This window comes from Notamacropus eugenii, chromosome 2, assembly GCF_028372415.1.
Source record: "Notamacropus eugenii isolate mMacEug1 chromosome 2, mMacEug1.pri_v2, whole genome shotgun sequence".
Classification (NCBI taxonomy): Eukaryota; Metazoa; Chordata; class Mammalia; order Diprotodontia; family Macropodidae; genus Notamacropus; species Notamacropus eugenii.
The window spans coordinates 368,388,809-368,404,483 of NC_092873.1; the positions used below are offsets into that span (position 1 = coordinate 368,388,809).

The 15,675-nt window shown below is 39.9% G+C and overlaps 1 protein-coding gene across 12 annotated transcripts in view; it reads left to right on the top strand.

Annotated features, from left to right (window-relative positions):
- ANKFN1 (ankyrin repeat and fibronectin type III domain containing 1) overlaps window positions 1-15,675 on the top strand; it is a 556,807-nt gene that overhangs the window by 532,093 nt on the left and 9,039 nt on the right. For all 12 annotated transcript variants that reach the window (XM_072646766.1, XM_072646762.1, XM_072646765.1 and 9 more), the window contains one exon: window positions 8,639-8,852. In XM_072646766.1, coding sequence (XP_072502867.1) covers window positions 8,639-8,852 — 214 coding nt within the window. The remainder of the gene's footprint in view (window positions 1-8,638; window positions 8,853-15,675) is intronic.

Sequence of the window (15,675 nt, forward strand, 5' to 3'; positions counted from 1 at the left end):
GCCTGGGGAATGCGGGCAAGGTCACTTAGCCATTATGTGTCTCAAGTAATTCCCTATGACATATCTACCCAGTCATAAACATGTTGCATCTGCTTTGGTGGCTAAAACTCCCCAGGCTGAAAAAAAATCACATACCCTTCTAGTTCTCACATATTCCCAATACCTAACATCCTGTACTCAGTAAGTGCTCAGTAAGTAATAAATAAATGTTGAATTGAAAGAGGTATTATATCCTTGAAAAAATATTAAATATTGCTAGTATGTTCAAAGAACATTCATGGACTTTCCATATATTTCCTATTCCGTTTAAGGAAATACAATGCCTAGGGCAAAACAAAAAAGATTCCTATCAATTTCCATGAAAACCTACAGCTCAGAAACCCAATGAGAGTCCATTGTGCCATAGCCATAGGCAATGGTGACTTCTCATCTCAAAGTAAAAATGAACAAGATAAAGACAAGCAGAAGATGTGGATATTATCCAGTGGTCTAGCTTATCTGCTCATTCCTAAGGATGAGTAACACAATTCATTTTTCATTGGCAGCTTTCAAAAAAAGGAAAACAGAACGAGTGATAATTAAACACTAGAGAAGCTGACCTCAGGGAAAAAAAAAAGAGAAATAGCGACAATGAGATGATGGCAGCTTCTTGTTAACTCAGCCAATTTGGGGAGAAGTATTCCATATTTTAGGGAGATCTGGCTTTTTCAAGGATCGTGGACACTGGGACAGTGTCAGCATTAGCTGGGAAATCTTCTCTTTGGCCAAAGAACCAGGGAATTTCCATAGTTCTGGGATTCAGTTCTTGCTGACCTAAAAGGTAGTGTCACATGATAAAATATAAGCGTGCACAGACTGTTGTCTCATGACCTCATGGAAGGAGCACTAAACTCAGAGTCAAAATATCTGCGTTCTCATCCCAGCTCTGCCACTAAGCCCTTACAGACAAGTGACTTTATGAAAGAAGGAAAAAAAACATTTATTAAGTACCTATTATGAACCTGGAACTATGCTAAATGCTTTATTAGAGGCAGTTAATTGGTGTAATAGATAAAATACTGGGCCTGGAGTCAGGGAAGACCTGAGTTCAAGTCCAGTCTCAGACTTTACTAGTTGTATGACTTAACCGCTGTCTGCCTCAGTTTCCTGAATTGTAAAATGGGGCTAATAACACCACCTACCTCTCAGGGTGGTTGTGAAGATTAAATGAGATAATATTTGTAAAGCACTTAGCACAGTATGTGGCACATAGTAGATTCTCTATAAATGTTTATTTCCTTCTCCTTACAAATATCATCCCATTGATCCTCACAACGACTAGGTGTGTGCTATAATTATCTCCATTTTATAGTTGAGAGAAGTGAGGCATACAGAAGCTAAGTGACTTGCCCACAATGCCACAAAGCTAGTAACTGTCCAATGCTGGATTTCAACTTAGAACTTCCTGACTGCAGTTCCGAGCATTCTATCCACTGTACCACCTACTTGTCTCTCCCATTCACTTTATAAAATGGGAACATTAGTAAAATTCACATTATTGATTTTACAAAATCAGAAGACAATAGCTCTTAATTGAACTTTTAATTGAAAATACTATGCAAATGTATAAATGTTTTATAAATATCGGTCATGTAGATTTGTGGAGACACCAAGTTAGGGAATGAGAGAAATTTGAGTAGGAAATGGTGAATTGGCAATTCTTTAACATCTTCAAAAAGAGTTTTTTCTGGTCTGCTCCCCTTTTTGCCCTAGCTTTACTCGTCTTCTTACCATTGAACTGCAATATCCCAGATGAATGGGGGAAAGAAAAAAAAGAAAGAAAAGAGAGAAAGAAAAAGGAAGGAAGGAAAGAAGGAAGGAAGGAAGGAAGGAAGGAAGGAAGGAAGGAAGGAAGGAAGGAAGGAAGGAAGGAAGGAAGGAAGGAAGGAAGGAAGAAAAGAAGAAATTAAAATTCTTTTCTTCTACTCCCTGGGTTTATATTGTGGAAAGGAAAAATGATTATTTGAAAAAGGAATAGAATTATGCAGCAAGAGGAGATAACAGTGGGCTGGCTTACAGTTTTATGCCCAACTATATGAAGCAATGTGGCAGAGTAATAACAGCGGTACATCCTAGACTTCCTGAAACAGAAATGAAAGTACATTTGAACAAGCCTTTCCAAAACAAACATCTTTTGTCAAATCATCCCTTGTTCTCTCTTTGCTTACTCCAGTCTGACCAAAAGATGGCAATACTCTTTGTCAAGGCCAACACTTTTATTTAGATCTTTGCTGTCATTCCCTTCTATCTCTCTAGCAATTTTCTCCTTTAATCTTCTCTATCTCTGTTTTCTCTGTGTATTTCTCTGTCTCTTTCTCCCTCCCCCCTCTTATTTCCTCCTTTCTTCTCCTATCTCCTCCTTTCTCCTCCATTTTCTTCTTCCTCCTCCTCTTCTTTCTCTTCCTTCTTCTTTTTCTCCTTTTTCTCCTCCTCCTCCTCTTCCTCCTTCTTCCTCTTCCTCTTCTTCCTCTTCCTCTTCCCATTTCCTTCCTCTCCTCCTCCCCCTTCTTCTTCTTCTCTTCCTCCTCCTCTTCTTCTCCTCCTCTTCTTCTTCCTCCTCCTCCTCCTTCTTCTTCTCTCTTCTATTCTTAAAAAAACCTTTGCTTTACTTGTGATCCCTTCAAGTTATTGTTTCATCTCTCTTTCCCTTTCACAGCTAAAATCTCAAAAGAAAAAAAGTCATTTGTACTTTCCCAGAACTCATCCTTCTCAATCTTTTTACTGCCTTTGACATGGTTGGTCACTTCCTATTTTTAAACACTCTTCTTCATAGCTTTCCTAATACTACTCTACTGGTCCTCCTCCTACCTATCTGTCCAGGTCTTCTCAGGCTTCTTTACAGGATCTTCACCCTTCTCCTATCCCTTAAAAGAGATGATATCTCAAGGTTTTTTCCTGTGTCCTCTCATTTCCCTCTACCCATGAGATCCAGAGGATCTCAATTGTTCTTATGGATTGAGTTAACATTTCTGAGGGGATGGCTCCTAAATCTACATATTCAGCCTTCATCTCTTTGCTGGGCTTTAATTCCAATTTAATGCCTGCTGAACTTCACCACCTAAATGTCCTATAGGCAGTTAAACTCTACATGCACAAAATGAAACTCATCATCCTTCCTCTTTTTTAAAATTAATTAACTTGTTTTCAGTTTTCAACAATCACCTCCAGAAGTCTTAGATTTTCTCCCCTTCCCTCCCCAAGACAGTATGTAATCTTATATTCTACACATACATTTGCACAGAAGAATCAAAACGAATGAGAGAAACCATGAGAAAAAATAACAAAACAAAACATAACACAAGAGAAAATATTCTGCTTCATTCTGTGTTCCAATTCCATAGTTCTTTCTCTGGATGTGGATAGGATTTTGCCTCAAGAGTCTTTTGGGAATGTTTTGGGTCCTTGCATTGCTGTGAAGTAATAGGTCTACCAGAAACAGTCTCCACATACTGTGGCTGTTACCGTGTACAATGTTCTGGTTCTGCTCATTTCACTCAGCATCATTTCCATGTAAGTCCTTCCAGACCACTCTGAAGTCCTCCTGTTCGTCATTTCTTATAGCACAATAGCATTCATTACATTCATATACCACAACTTGTTTAACCATTCCCCAATTGATGGGCATCCCCTTGCTTTCCAGTTCTTTGCTACCACAAAGAGAGTTGCTATAAATATTTTGGACCTTTTCCCAAAGAGATCATAAAAATGGGAAATTTATAGCAGCTATCTTTGTGGTGGCATCATCATTCTTCTTGAAGGAAGGGTTCCCCTTGTTCCAAACTTCCCTTTTCCGGTCATCCTTTAAGTCACCCACCTTCACAATGTTGGAACTATCCTTCACCCTTCACCCTCCTTAACCCATATTATCTAAACAGTTGTCAAATCTTATCAAATCTTCTTCCATAGCATTTCTAGCAAACATCTGAATGTGTTGTTGCCATTGACGTAGCTACCCTAGTTCACATCATCTTTTCTGGCCAGCACTGCGACAATAGCCTACTAAATGGTCTTACTGCTTCCACTCTCTTCCCTCTCTAAGCCATCCTCCACTCTGGTGGCAAAATAATCTCCCTAGAGTGCAAATCTGATCATGTTACTGCCATCCTCAAGAATCTTCAGTAGCTCCCCACTGCCTCTATGTTAAAATATGAAAATCCTCTGTTTAACATCTAAGGCCTCACACAGTATGCCAAATTTATTTCACACTAGCTCCCTTTACATGCTCTATATTCCAACACATTAGCCTGCTTGTTATTCTCCATCTCAAGCCTCCATGTCTTTGCACAAGCTATCCCCCTGTGAATAGTATAAACTCTCTTTTCACCTGTACCTTTTAAGATTCCTAGTTTCCTTCAGGAACAAGCTCAAAGGCCACCTTCAACCAATCTCCCATCATTAGTGCTATCCCCCTCCTGAAATTATTTTTTATTTTTCTGGGCACATATTGCATAACAACCCCATCCCCTAGAGGAGTAACATTTGTCTAATTGAATTAACAGAAAGGTGTCTTTAAGGTCTCTTTCCCCTCTTTTTTTCCCATCCTTCCAAAATGGCTCTAAACATGTTTAGGGCAGTGATTATTGTCTGTTCTAAACTCTGTTCCCATGTTACATAAGCCGCTGTGTCCATAACTAATGATGATACCTAACTTTATATAGCACTTTAAGTTAAGCCAAGGGCTTTACGCAGATTCTCTCATTTGTTGATGATAGGCCTAGGAGATAAAGGCTATCATCAACTCCATTTTATAGATGAAGAAACTGAGGTTGAGAGAGATTAAGTGAATTGATCCAAATTGAAAAGTCAACAAACATCGGGGCAAGTTTTGAACTCTGGTCTCCCTGATTCCATGTCCATGTTCATGTCCATGTCCAATTCTCTATTCATACCTCAGACCAACAGACCAATATGTCTCTTTACTCTGATGAAGCTTCTTCTGTTTGGCTCCTAAACAATTGTTCCTGATTTCCAGTATGACACTTACGCATGTCTTTCCCCCACTCCCATGTAGCTCCCCCTACCACATGTTTCTTTTCTATCCCTCTCCTCTTCCCACAGTTGAGTCAATCAAGCCAGGCAGCAGTGAGAAGGCAGAACAGGTTGGGAATTCATCTGAGCTCCAACCTGTTTCCTTTTCTCCTTGCAGGGAATTTGAAACACCCCAACTCTATTCCATCCCATCCCCATACCTGGGTACCCTTCCTCCAATCAGTCAGGATGAAAAGACAAATGGCTTGGAAAGAAGCCAGTTCCTAAAGGGTTAAAAACCCATCCTTTCCTGCCAGAGAGAACCCAGACTCTCTCTCGGATTCTCCAGGCTCCAGGGAGTCGTCCTACTCCTGCTGGTGTAGGATCATTTCAGCCCCAAATCTCTCTTTCCCTCCCTCCCCCAGAAAGAAACCTTGGGTATTGGGTTAGGATTATTTTGATCAGGCCTTTCCTTCACCCGCCTTTTTTTTTGCCCCTCTCCAAATGAAAACCATCTGCAGCCACTCACCTATTGGTGCACACATCTCAGCCCACCGCATACTGCAACCTTCAGAGGTGACCACAAGCCACGAGAGCATTTGTATGATTCCAGATCTAAGACAGTGCTGAAGTCACTACACAAACCAAACATTGTAAAGAGCAAAGGAGTCTATGTAAATAAGGTTATGAAGAGAAGCCAGCAGGCACAGCCAGAAAGGAGGGGAATGGGGGCAGTGTAGAAAATCACAGATAAGGTCTGCGGACTCTCCACACAGCCCACCCAGAGCAGAAATTGTCAAGGCCTCGAGTTTGGCATATTCTGGAGCTGCTGAAGCTGAAATGGCAATTAGGACATAATTTATATACTGTAATGCTTCAAATGCTCCTAAGCTGTATTAGAAACACAGCTCATTTAATATGACCAATCTATCATACCCACGGGCACCTTGTAACTAGGTTGTGAGAAAGCTGATCACCCTTACATTTTAATAAAAATAATATCTCACCTATGTACAGTGGTGGGAATATGGGGGGAGGGCATTAATTTATGAGTTGAAAATTGATTTTTTTAAAGGCAGGGTAAAAAGAAATGGGTACTGAGCATTGTAACAAAGAGATCCACGAAGCTTACAGGTTGAGTTTTCTCGGTTGTTGTTTTTTTAATGTGTCAGCAAGTCTTTAGCAGTTGAATTTGGACCTTTAAGACCAGAAAGGATTATGTTGTCAGTTACCTTTAGATCAACAGTAGAAGGCAAAAATGGGTGAAAATTGGGCGTCTTTTAAAACTACTTAGCTAAGTCACATTAAAGTCAACCTTAGCACCACAAATGTCTAGCTAAGAAAGATCTTTAAGATCATTTGGTCTGGAGTCCATGAACTTGGTTTTTAGATAGATAAATAGATTGATTTCAATATCATTGATTTCCTTCACAATTCTGTGTATTTTAGTGCATGAATTTAAAAACATTCTTCTGGGAAAGCATCTATAGGCTTCATCAGATTGCCAATGACACGCACACCCCCCCAAAAACGTTTAAGAACGTCTTATCTTGTGCATCCCTCCCATTTTACAGAGAAGACAAGTTAAGGCCTGAAGAAGCCTTGCATGAATCCCTTAGTGAATTCCCTAGGCCAGGGGTGGGGAACCTGAGCCCTTGAGGCTACTTGTGGCCTTCTAGATCCTCAGGTATGGCCTTTTTATTGAGTCTAAGTTTTACAGAATAAATCATTTTATGAAGGAGATTTGTTCTGTGATATTTAGATTCCATCAAAGGGACACACTTGAGGACCTAAAGGACTGCATGTAGCCTTGTGGTCACAGGTTCCCCACTCCTGCAGGCCTACCTCCCTGTACCTACCTCTTTGAAGTTCCTGCAACTGAAAGATCGGTACCATCTCTCCCCCAAGAAGAAAGAACCCAATGCTATTTCCTGGTCCAAGACCTCCAAACCTGACCCTGAGGACAGACCTACCCAACCTAGAGGAATTTGCAATGTTATCAAAATGGAGGAGTCAAGAATTCTGCAAAAAAATCATGGACAAGAAATCAAAAACAGGAATGTTCACTTCAACAAGCATTTAATCAATGCATTTATTAAGCACATACTGTGTGCAAGACATTGTTCTAACTGCCGGAAGTACAAAGATATAAATGGAAAAGTCCCTGCCCTAAAGAGTTTCCATTCTACTTAGGATGTGGGAGGAGGAAGTGAGCAGGGTACTAGGTTCTCTTGGCTTCCTGTTTCTACCCTTATGAAACACCAACTCCAACTGTAGATGGTAATTCTCTGATTTCCCTTAGTACTTGATCAACTGATCTTTACAACAGCATAGCTTCATGTTTCCTTGGAGAAGTGGAGGAAAATCTTTGTCATCCAATGATACATATACTGGTAAATGAGGCCTTAGAGAGCATCTAGTCCATGTCCCTCATTTAACAGAAAAAGAAACTGAGTCCAAGAGAGGTTAAGTGATTTGCCCAAGGTCACATAAGTAGTAAAAGTCAAATCTGGGATTCAGAGTTGATTACCTGGCTCCAGATCTGGGGTTCTTTACACCACACTGCCTCCAATGGTCTGGATATTTGTTATGGATAGACGTGGAGAAGAGTGTGAAACCCTAAAGAGCTTTTGAAACTAAAATGTAATATTTAATATTTCCTTACCTTTAAAACCTTGAGGGCTGGATCTGTAGTCAGAGGTCCTGAATTCAACCCCCTCCTCTGATGTTGGCGACTTATGAAACCTTGAACAAGAAATTAACCTCCTTGTGCTTCAGTTTTCTCATCTTTAAAATGGATTATCAGGGGTTCCTAACCTGAGGTCCATGAACCTTTAAAAGAATAATTTGTTCATTGTATTTCAGTATTATTGACTTCCGTCGTGATCCTGTATATTTTCTTTTGTACATTCAAAATCATTACCCTGAAAAGGGATCCATAAGTTTTACTAGAGTGCCAAAGAGAGCCTTTGACGCAAAAAGATTAAGGAACCCTGGACTAGACAATTGCTAAATTCACTTCCAGCACCAGACCAGTGATCATATGATTTTTCTTCCACTCTGATACCCATCAGCACTCAGGCACAAACTGGAAATAAAGGGACATTAATCTAGCATCATTCACATCTTGGCTCTCAGGAAGCCTAGTATAACCAACTGCTTGAAATGCAGGGTTTAGATTGTAAAATCATAGATCATCAAGTCAAGTGAAGTTAACAAGCATTTATTGTATCGATTATGTGCCAGGCCTTGTACTGAGGATATACAGAGAAAGGCACAAGACAGGCATTGCTCTCAAGAACTTCACAGGAAACTGGGAAGGCCTTGATGATATTCTAATTAAAGCTCATCTTTTTAGAAATGAGGAAACTGAAGCCCAGAGAGGGGGAGGTGACTTTTTTAAGGATACAACTGGACATCAGAAAGGCAAAGACAGTAACCCAGGTCTTTCAATTGCCAAAAGGTCAAAAATAAGTGAAACTTTCTTCCTTAGCTAACTGGTTCTCTGTATATTTAACATGAGTTCAAAACCAATACTTCAGGAAATTCACAGTTTTGAAATTAAAGACAAAAACATAACTTTTTGAAATTCATTTGATAACTCAGCATCTTCTATGATTTTGTTCCAAAGCAAATAGATGAAATTTGGCGTGAAATGAGATGGATCACAGATGCACTCCAGTATGCAAGGTACAAACAACCAGGGACCGGCTTGCCCATCATGAAACTAATTGACCCCTCCAATGAGCAAAACGAAAAGAAGGTCAACTCAGCATCGTCACCTATTGACTGTCTTCCATCCCCATCCCAATCCCCAGAAAACCGGAGGAGAAAGGCAGTGAGTGGTAAGAAACAGCAACTTCAATCTGTAGATTTTTCCCAACTTTCTTATCCTTGGCCAAAAATTCTCCTGTCTTGGGCAACTGGGTGCAAAGGTTTTGTGTCACTTGTTGTTAAGCAGATGTCCCAAATGTACCTATTATAAACTAAAATCACAAAAGTCCTACTGTACACAGAACAAATTTAGGGTCCTAGACAGATACCTGTTGTCCCTTCTCCAGTAACTGAGTTGGTCTGAGGTTTTCCAAAGCATTCTCATACTAGATGGGTACAAAGCCACCTGCTGCTTAGAATTTTAGACCACCAGATTTGGAAAGAACCTTAGAAGCCAACTAATCCAAACACTTCACTTTATACAGGAAGAAATAGGCCTAGAGAGATGAAATGATTTGCCCAAGGTCACCCAGCAAATTCACCACAAGATTGCTTGAAAGGAGAGAATTTTTCTGGTGTGTTTTAAGGATTTGTTTACATTCCCTCCTTGACTCTATAACTAGAGACAAGATATTAGCCCTAAATAGGAAGCCTTTCCTGATTCCCCAGCCATTTAGTCCTCTCTCCCTCTTCTTCAAATCATAAGGTATGTGCTTACCTACGTACCTGTTATATCCCCTAATAGAACAGATTATAAGTATTTTGATGGCAAAAACTGTTTTTCCTTTTGTCTTTCTGTGTTTAGCACCTTACAAAAGTATCTCACATTTAGTAGATACTGAATAAATACCTATTAATTTGACTGGATTACTTTAAAGTTACTATCAAATCCATTCAACAGTCTTTTAAGTGTTTCCTATGTTCCAGGCACTGTGCTAGGCTCTGAGGATAGAAAGACAGAGATGTGTCAGTTCTTGCTCTCAGGATCCTAGTGAGCTGAGGGTGTGCTTGAGGTACTCACCCTGAGGCCGGTCAGCTCAGCTCTTCATCAGGACCAGTGACAATGACAAGGAGATTTTCTTGCAGGTCAAAGTGAAGGAGTAGGAAGTTCTTTACAAAGACAAAGACTCATCAGAAATTGCCCTCATGTTAGCCCAGAAATCAGGTTCTTGGGAAAGTAGGATTTGTTTTACAAAAATCTTGATTTTTCACACACTCTTTGAAGATTGAATCAAGTGTATATATATATATATACACATATATATACTTGTATACATATAAACATGCATAGACATATATGCATTGTGTGCATATACATAACATGCATGCACATATATAAGTGTGTATATACATACACTTAATATATTACACATCTACATGCACACAGGCATATATATACACATCATATGCATTTATATCATATACACGTATATACATGTTTATCATATGCATGTACATTATATATACATATATATCAAAAATACATAGACATTATTATCACCATCCACCATCAATACCTAGACCTAGACACAGACATACAGACACAGGCACAGACATAGATACAGACACAGACACAGACATACACACAGACACAGACACAGACACAGATATAGACACAGACATACGTACAGACATAGACACAGACATAGACATAGACATAAACGGATATATCTGAGCCAAATATGCAATGCTAAGAAATGAAATAACAGGAGTGTAGGGAAGAGATTACCTGAATTTTTTCCACAATTCTCATAATTATAATAGACTGCAAAAGACATTGGAATGAAAAGTTAAGAGACAGGGATCTTGTGACAGTTCTTCCTTTAACTCATTGTGTTGCATTGGACTAGTCAGTTGGTCCAGGTTCTCTGGGCCTCAGTTTCTCTATCTGTCAAATGAGACAATTGGACTAAATGCTTTTTCTATTATTCATTTAAGGATTCACATAACTCTGTTCTTATACCCCATCCTCTCTGATGACAGGATCTGCCAAGTTTCTGCTTCTCTCTTAGCCAGAGTGGATGCTGGCATATTAATTTGCTGCTCTTCTCCAAGGGAACAGGATGTATCATGAGAAAGATCCTTGTTCTGCTGTGCAAATGTAGCTTCCTCCTCCTCCTCTCGGAAAAAGCACCAAACTGTGATGCTGGCCCCTTGGCTGAATCATCCAGTCAATTACATTCAAATCTTATTATTAAATTTAAAGACTAAGGAATCACTATTTCTACATTTAATCAGTCAACAAGGTTTTATCCTCTGTGCCAGGCACTGTGCTGTGTACTCAAAATACAAAGACAAAAATGAAACCACCCCAGCCCTCACAAGAAATATGAATTCTGTTAGAGGGGAGTTACACGTATAATTAAATGAAAAGGAAATGCTGGGATGTTTCCAGAGAAGGCATTAGCAGATGGGGAAGTGGGGAAGAGTGATCAGGAAGGTTTCATGTAAGAAGTGGCATTTACTTAGTGCTTAAAGATCTTCAAAGTGATATGTAGATACACATACATATACACATACATATATACATATACATATATATTATATATAACATGTATATATATTTTCTAGTATGATGGTAACAGCCATGCAAAGTAGGTGAAATAGAACCTACTATTGTCCCCATTTTACTGATGAGGAAACTGAGGCAGAGACATTGACTTGCTCAGGGCCACAAACTAGTCTGGTAATTGTCTGAGGCCAGATTAAAATGCAGGCTGTCTTCCTGACTCCCAAGTCCCGCACTCTATATACCACTATATTCCAATGCTTTTCAATTCCTTGTGTTTACATTTCAATATATCTTGTACTTTGCCACCTTTTCCATAAAGGAAGGATCGACAGTAACTTGAACCCTGGAACCTCTGCCCCAGTGGCCAGGCTTTGTGAGGACATGCTCAGCCTTTGTCAGAGATGACCCTTACTAAGTTCTCCAACAAAAACGATCCCCCCCCCCCCAAGCCAGGAGGAGCCTTTGACTCACATAAGGTTTCATTATCAACTTGTACGAGAGGAAAACATCATTCAGCTCCACCACTGATGACAAGCTAGGCAGTACAGTGGAGAGAGCACTGGGGTGGAATCAAGAAGACTCATCTTCATGAGCTACTAGCTATGTGAACCTGAGCAAGTCACTTAACCCTGTTTGCCTCAGTTTTCTCATCTGCAAAATGGGCTGGAGAAGGAAATGGCAAACCATTCCGGTATCTCTGCCAAGAAAACCCCAAATGGGGTCATAGAACTGGACACAACTGAAATGACTCAACAACATTGACCACAAGCACTCAGGTTTGCGCAGTACAACCTAGGTTCTGTTTCAATGCAGTCTGCTGGTCTGCTCTGCAGAGATTCCCTTTTGGAAGGTCCTTAGCCTAGATGCACAGTAAATAAATGAATGTCTGAGTCCTTACTATGTGTCAAGCACTATGCTAAGTGGTTACAAATAACAAAGCAAGACAACCCTTATTCTCAAGAAGTTCATATTCTACTGGAGAGAGACAATACATCTAAGAGATTTCAGCTGGACATCAGATGGAAAAGCCCTATGGTCCTTAGAGTGTAGCGGCAAAGCAAGTGGTAATGCATCTTCTTTCATATCATCTCCACCGATAAAAAACCAAGACATTGAGCCAGTTAACAATACCAAAGACTTTGGTGATGATAGCTTCCTTTTCTGGTTCTTCAGTAGCTGTGGGTGATGGTGGGGCAGGGTGGAGGTGGGGCAGGGGATAGGCTTGACATAATGCCTGTCACATAAGTGCTATATAAATGTTAACTATAACTACTCAAGTCCCTCCTCCAACACATAAAGGCTGTGTGATTTGGGGCAAGTCAGTTCTCTAAGACTATATAAATGGCAAGAATGATTGCAGTTCTGCATTGGCAGAGGGAATTTTGTAACTCAGAAGAATTCCTAGCTCTGTTGAAAAAACAATATCCATCTCCAGCATGGGAATCCTGGAGTCGTACAAGATTCTAGCCATCATGCAGTAGAAAAGAAAATCCAGGCTCTGAAGTTCTGAGTACCAGGGGAGGCTCTACCACCTTGGGCAGAGTCACATGGCACGTCACAGAAAGCTCTCCAGGTTAAGTGTCAGGGGACGCAGGTTCTTGTCCTTTTTCTGCCACTGACGTGATGTGTGACTCTGAGCAGACTCACTGAATAATCTTTCTATTCTGCAAAGTGGGGGGTAGTGTAGCATAATAAATCGGGCACCAGACTTGGAATTAGGAAAGACCCAAGTTCAAATTCCATTAGACAATTAATAGTTGTGTGATCACTTTGTCTCTCTGGAACTCAGTTTCCTCTACCTCTGTAAAATGAGGGTATGGCCACGAAGGTGCCTTTCAGAGTCTATTAGATTGTCAATTCATTGAAAGCAATGACTATTTTTGCCTTTCTTTTTTATCTCCAGGGCTAAGCATAGTGCCTCCCCATAGTGAACACTTAATAATGTTTGTTGACTTGACTTCCAGCTCTAAATCTATGATCCATTTATAACAAATTAATAAAGATCATAACTAAGGATGTCCCCCCAATGTAATATTTATAACCATGTGAAGACTTCTCTGAGACTCAGTTTCTGCATCTATAAAATAGCAATAATAATACCAACTATGGAGAGCAAATGAGGTCACGTATGAGAAAGCACTTTGATTTTTTTGTTTAATTTAATTTTTTATTTTTATTTTATTTTTTGTTCCATTTTAAGTTCTGAACTCTCTCTGTCTCTCCCTCTCCACCCACCACTAGAGAAGGCCACTATTTCAGAGGGAAAGAGAGAGATGACAGTAAAGCCGTACCATGTATATTTCCGTTGATCAGTTCTTTCTCTGGAGGTGGATAGCATCTTCCTTCACCGGTCCCTTGTAGTTGATTTGCATATTCATAACACTCAGAATAGCTTAGTGGTTCACAGCTATTCTTTGAACAATATTGCTATTACTGTAATCCAATCCTTCCTTGAATCTGCTCATGTCACTCTTCATTATTTCATGCAAGTCTTTCCATGTTTTTCTAAAATCAACCTGCTCCTCATGTCTTGTAACAGGGAAAGCACATTGAAACCCTAACATGCCAAACACATATAATAAATTACTGCTGGAACTGCAGTGGACCTACCAGGCCTTAACAAGCTCTCTGAAGGCAAAGGGACCTAATACTGTAGATTATTGTATCCCCAGATTACCTAGCACACAGTAAATGTTTAATAAGTGTTCGTGCAGTCCCTGCTTGAAGTACTCATTTGTTGCTTCAGAGTTCACAGTTGGGCACTGAGAAGCAGGGTGTCTTCAGTCATCACCTAGAGTTGCAATAGTTCTGATAGAGTGAAAAATATGTTCACTGTAGCAACCACAAGAAGTCCCTGCTGTTCAGTCATGTCTTCCTGACCCCATTTGGGGTTTTCTTAGCAAAGATACTGGAGTGGTTTGCCTTTTCCAGTTCATTTGACAGATTAAGAAACTGAGGCAAACAGGGTTAAGTGACTTGCCCAGGGTCACACAGCTAGTAAGAGTCTGAGGTCAGATTTGAATTTGGGAAGAGGAGTCTTTCTGACTCTAAGCCTAACACTCTGTCTACTACTGGGCCATCTAGCTTCTTGACTCTGAGGCTAATTCCTTATTTCTTATGTGAAGCTATCTATTGGAAAAGGACATAGGGAGAAAGATAAATTTACTTTTTCAACCAATCAGCTTTAGGCCACCGCTAGGGGTGAGAGAAAGGTAGTAAAATCCAACTCTCCCCATCAGATAAGAGTCTTACCAAGTGCTTAATAGTACATAACTCTTGGAGAGGTAGTGCGGTATAACAGTTAGGGAGCTGGCCACAGAATCAGGGCAACCTGGCTTCAAGTCTCACCTCTGACAGTTACTGACTGTATTACCCTAGACAAGTCATTTATTCAAGATTGCAGAGTATTAGAGGCAGAATCTGAACCCAGCTCTTCAGTCTGAAAAGAATAAGCTATCTTACCCTACAAGTGAGAGATGTCAGAGAGACCATTTGAACACTGGTTCTTCTTGGCATAGATATGGCAGTGTGGTGCAATGGAGAGAATAATGGCTTTGGAATCAGAAATCTTGGGGTTTTGACTTACCTCTGCCACTCTACCCATACGACCTTGGACAAGTCACTACACCACTTGTGTCCCAATTCCTCCCCCATCAAATGAAAGGATTTTACCAAATGACTTCTAATGTCTCTTCCAGTTCTAACCCTCTGGTCCATTCTATGCCAACCTGATGCCTCCATTCATTATGCCAGGCTACCTTCAAAGAGCAATAATTAATATTTTAAATTATTAATAATATTTTCAAGGTACTTTCACCTATACAAATCAATCAATATTTACTGAGGACCTACTGTGTGATGCACATAAACAAAGTAAAATAAAACATGACCATTGCCCTCAAAGCTTACAATCCAGTTGGGAGAGAAAGACATAAATGGGTGGTTAATAACAAGCAGGCCTCCTTCTCTTCTTTGCAAATGTGTGGGGACATAGATGTGAGACACAGCATACACTCTCGGGTTTGGTTGAAGTGTTGGTTAGTTATCCTGAACTCTTTTTTCTCTTTCTTTTTTATTCTTTATTTTAAGAGGTGGTTTTCCAGGGAGGGAATAGGGAAAGATATATAGTTATCCCTTCCACATTGCACAGGTTAGGGGCACAACACCACTGCAATCTGGAAAAATCTGTATAAAATTGTTTGGCCCTCCTTTCATACCAGAGAAGAAGTCTGAATTAGTATAATATCAAAGGATAAAAATAGTTGATATTATACAATACTAAACATATATTTTATGTATTTGAGTTCCTAAACTTTTTTGTGTCATCTGCTGGTCTTTCTATGTCATCTGTGGCTTCCACAAAACTCCCATTTAATTTCTTATGTCAACCTTGCAGTAAATCAAATGGGGGTGGGAAATATTGTGATGCAGAAAGGATAACT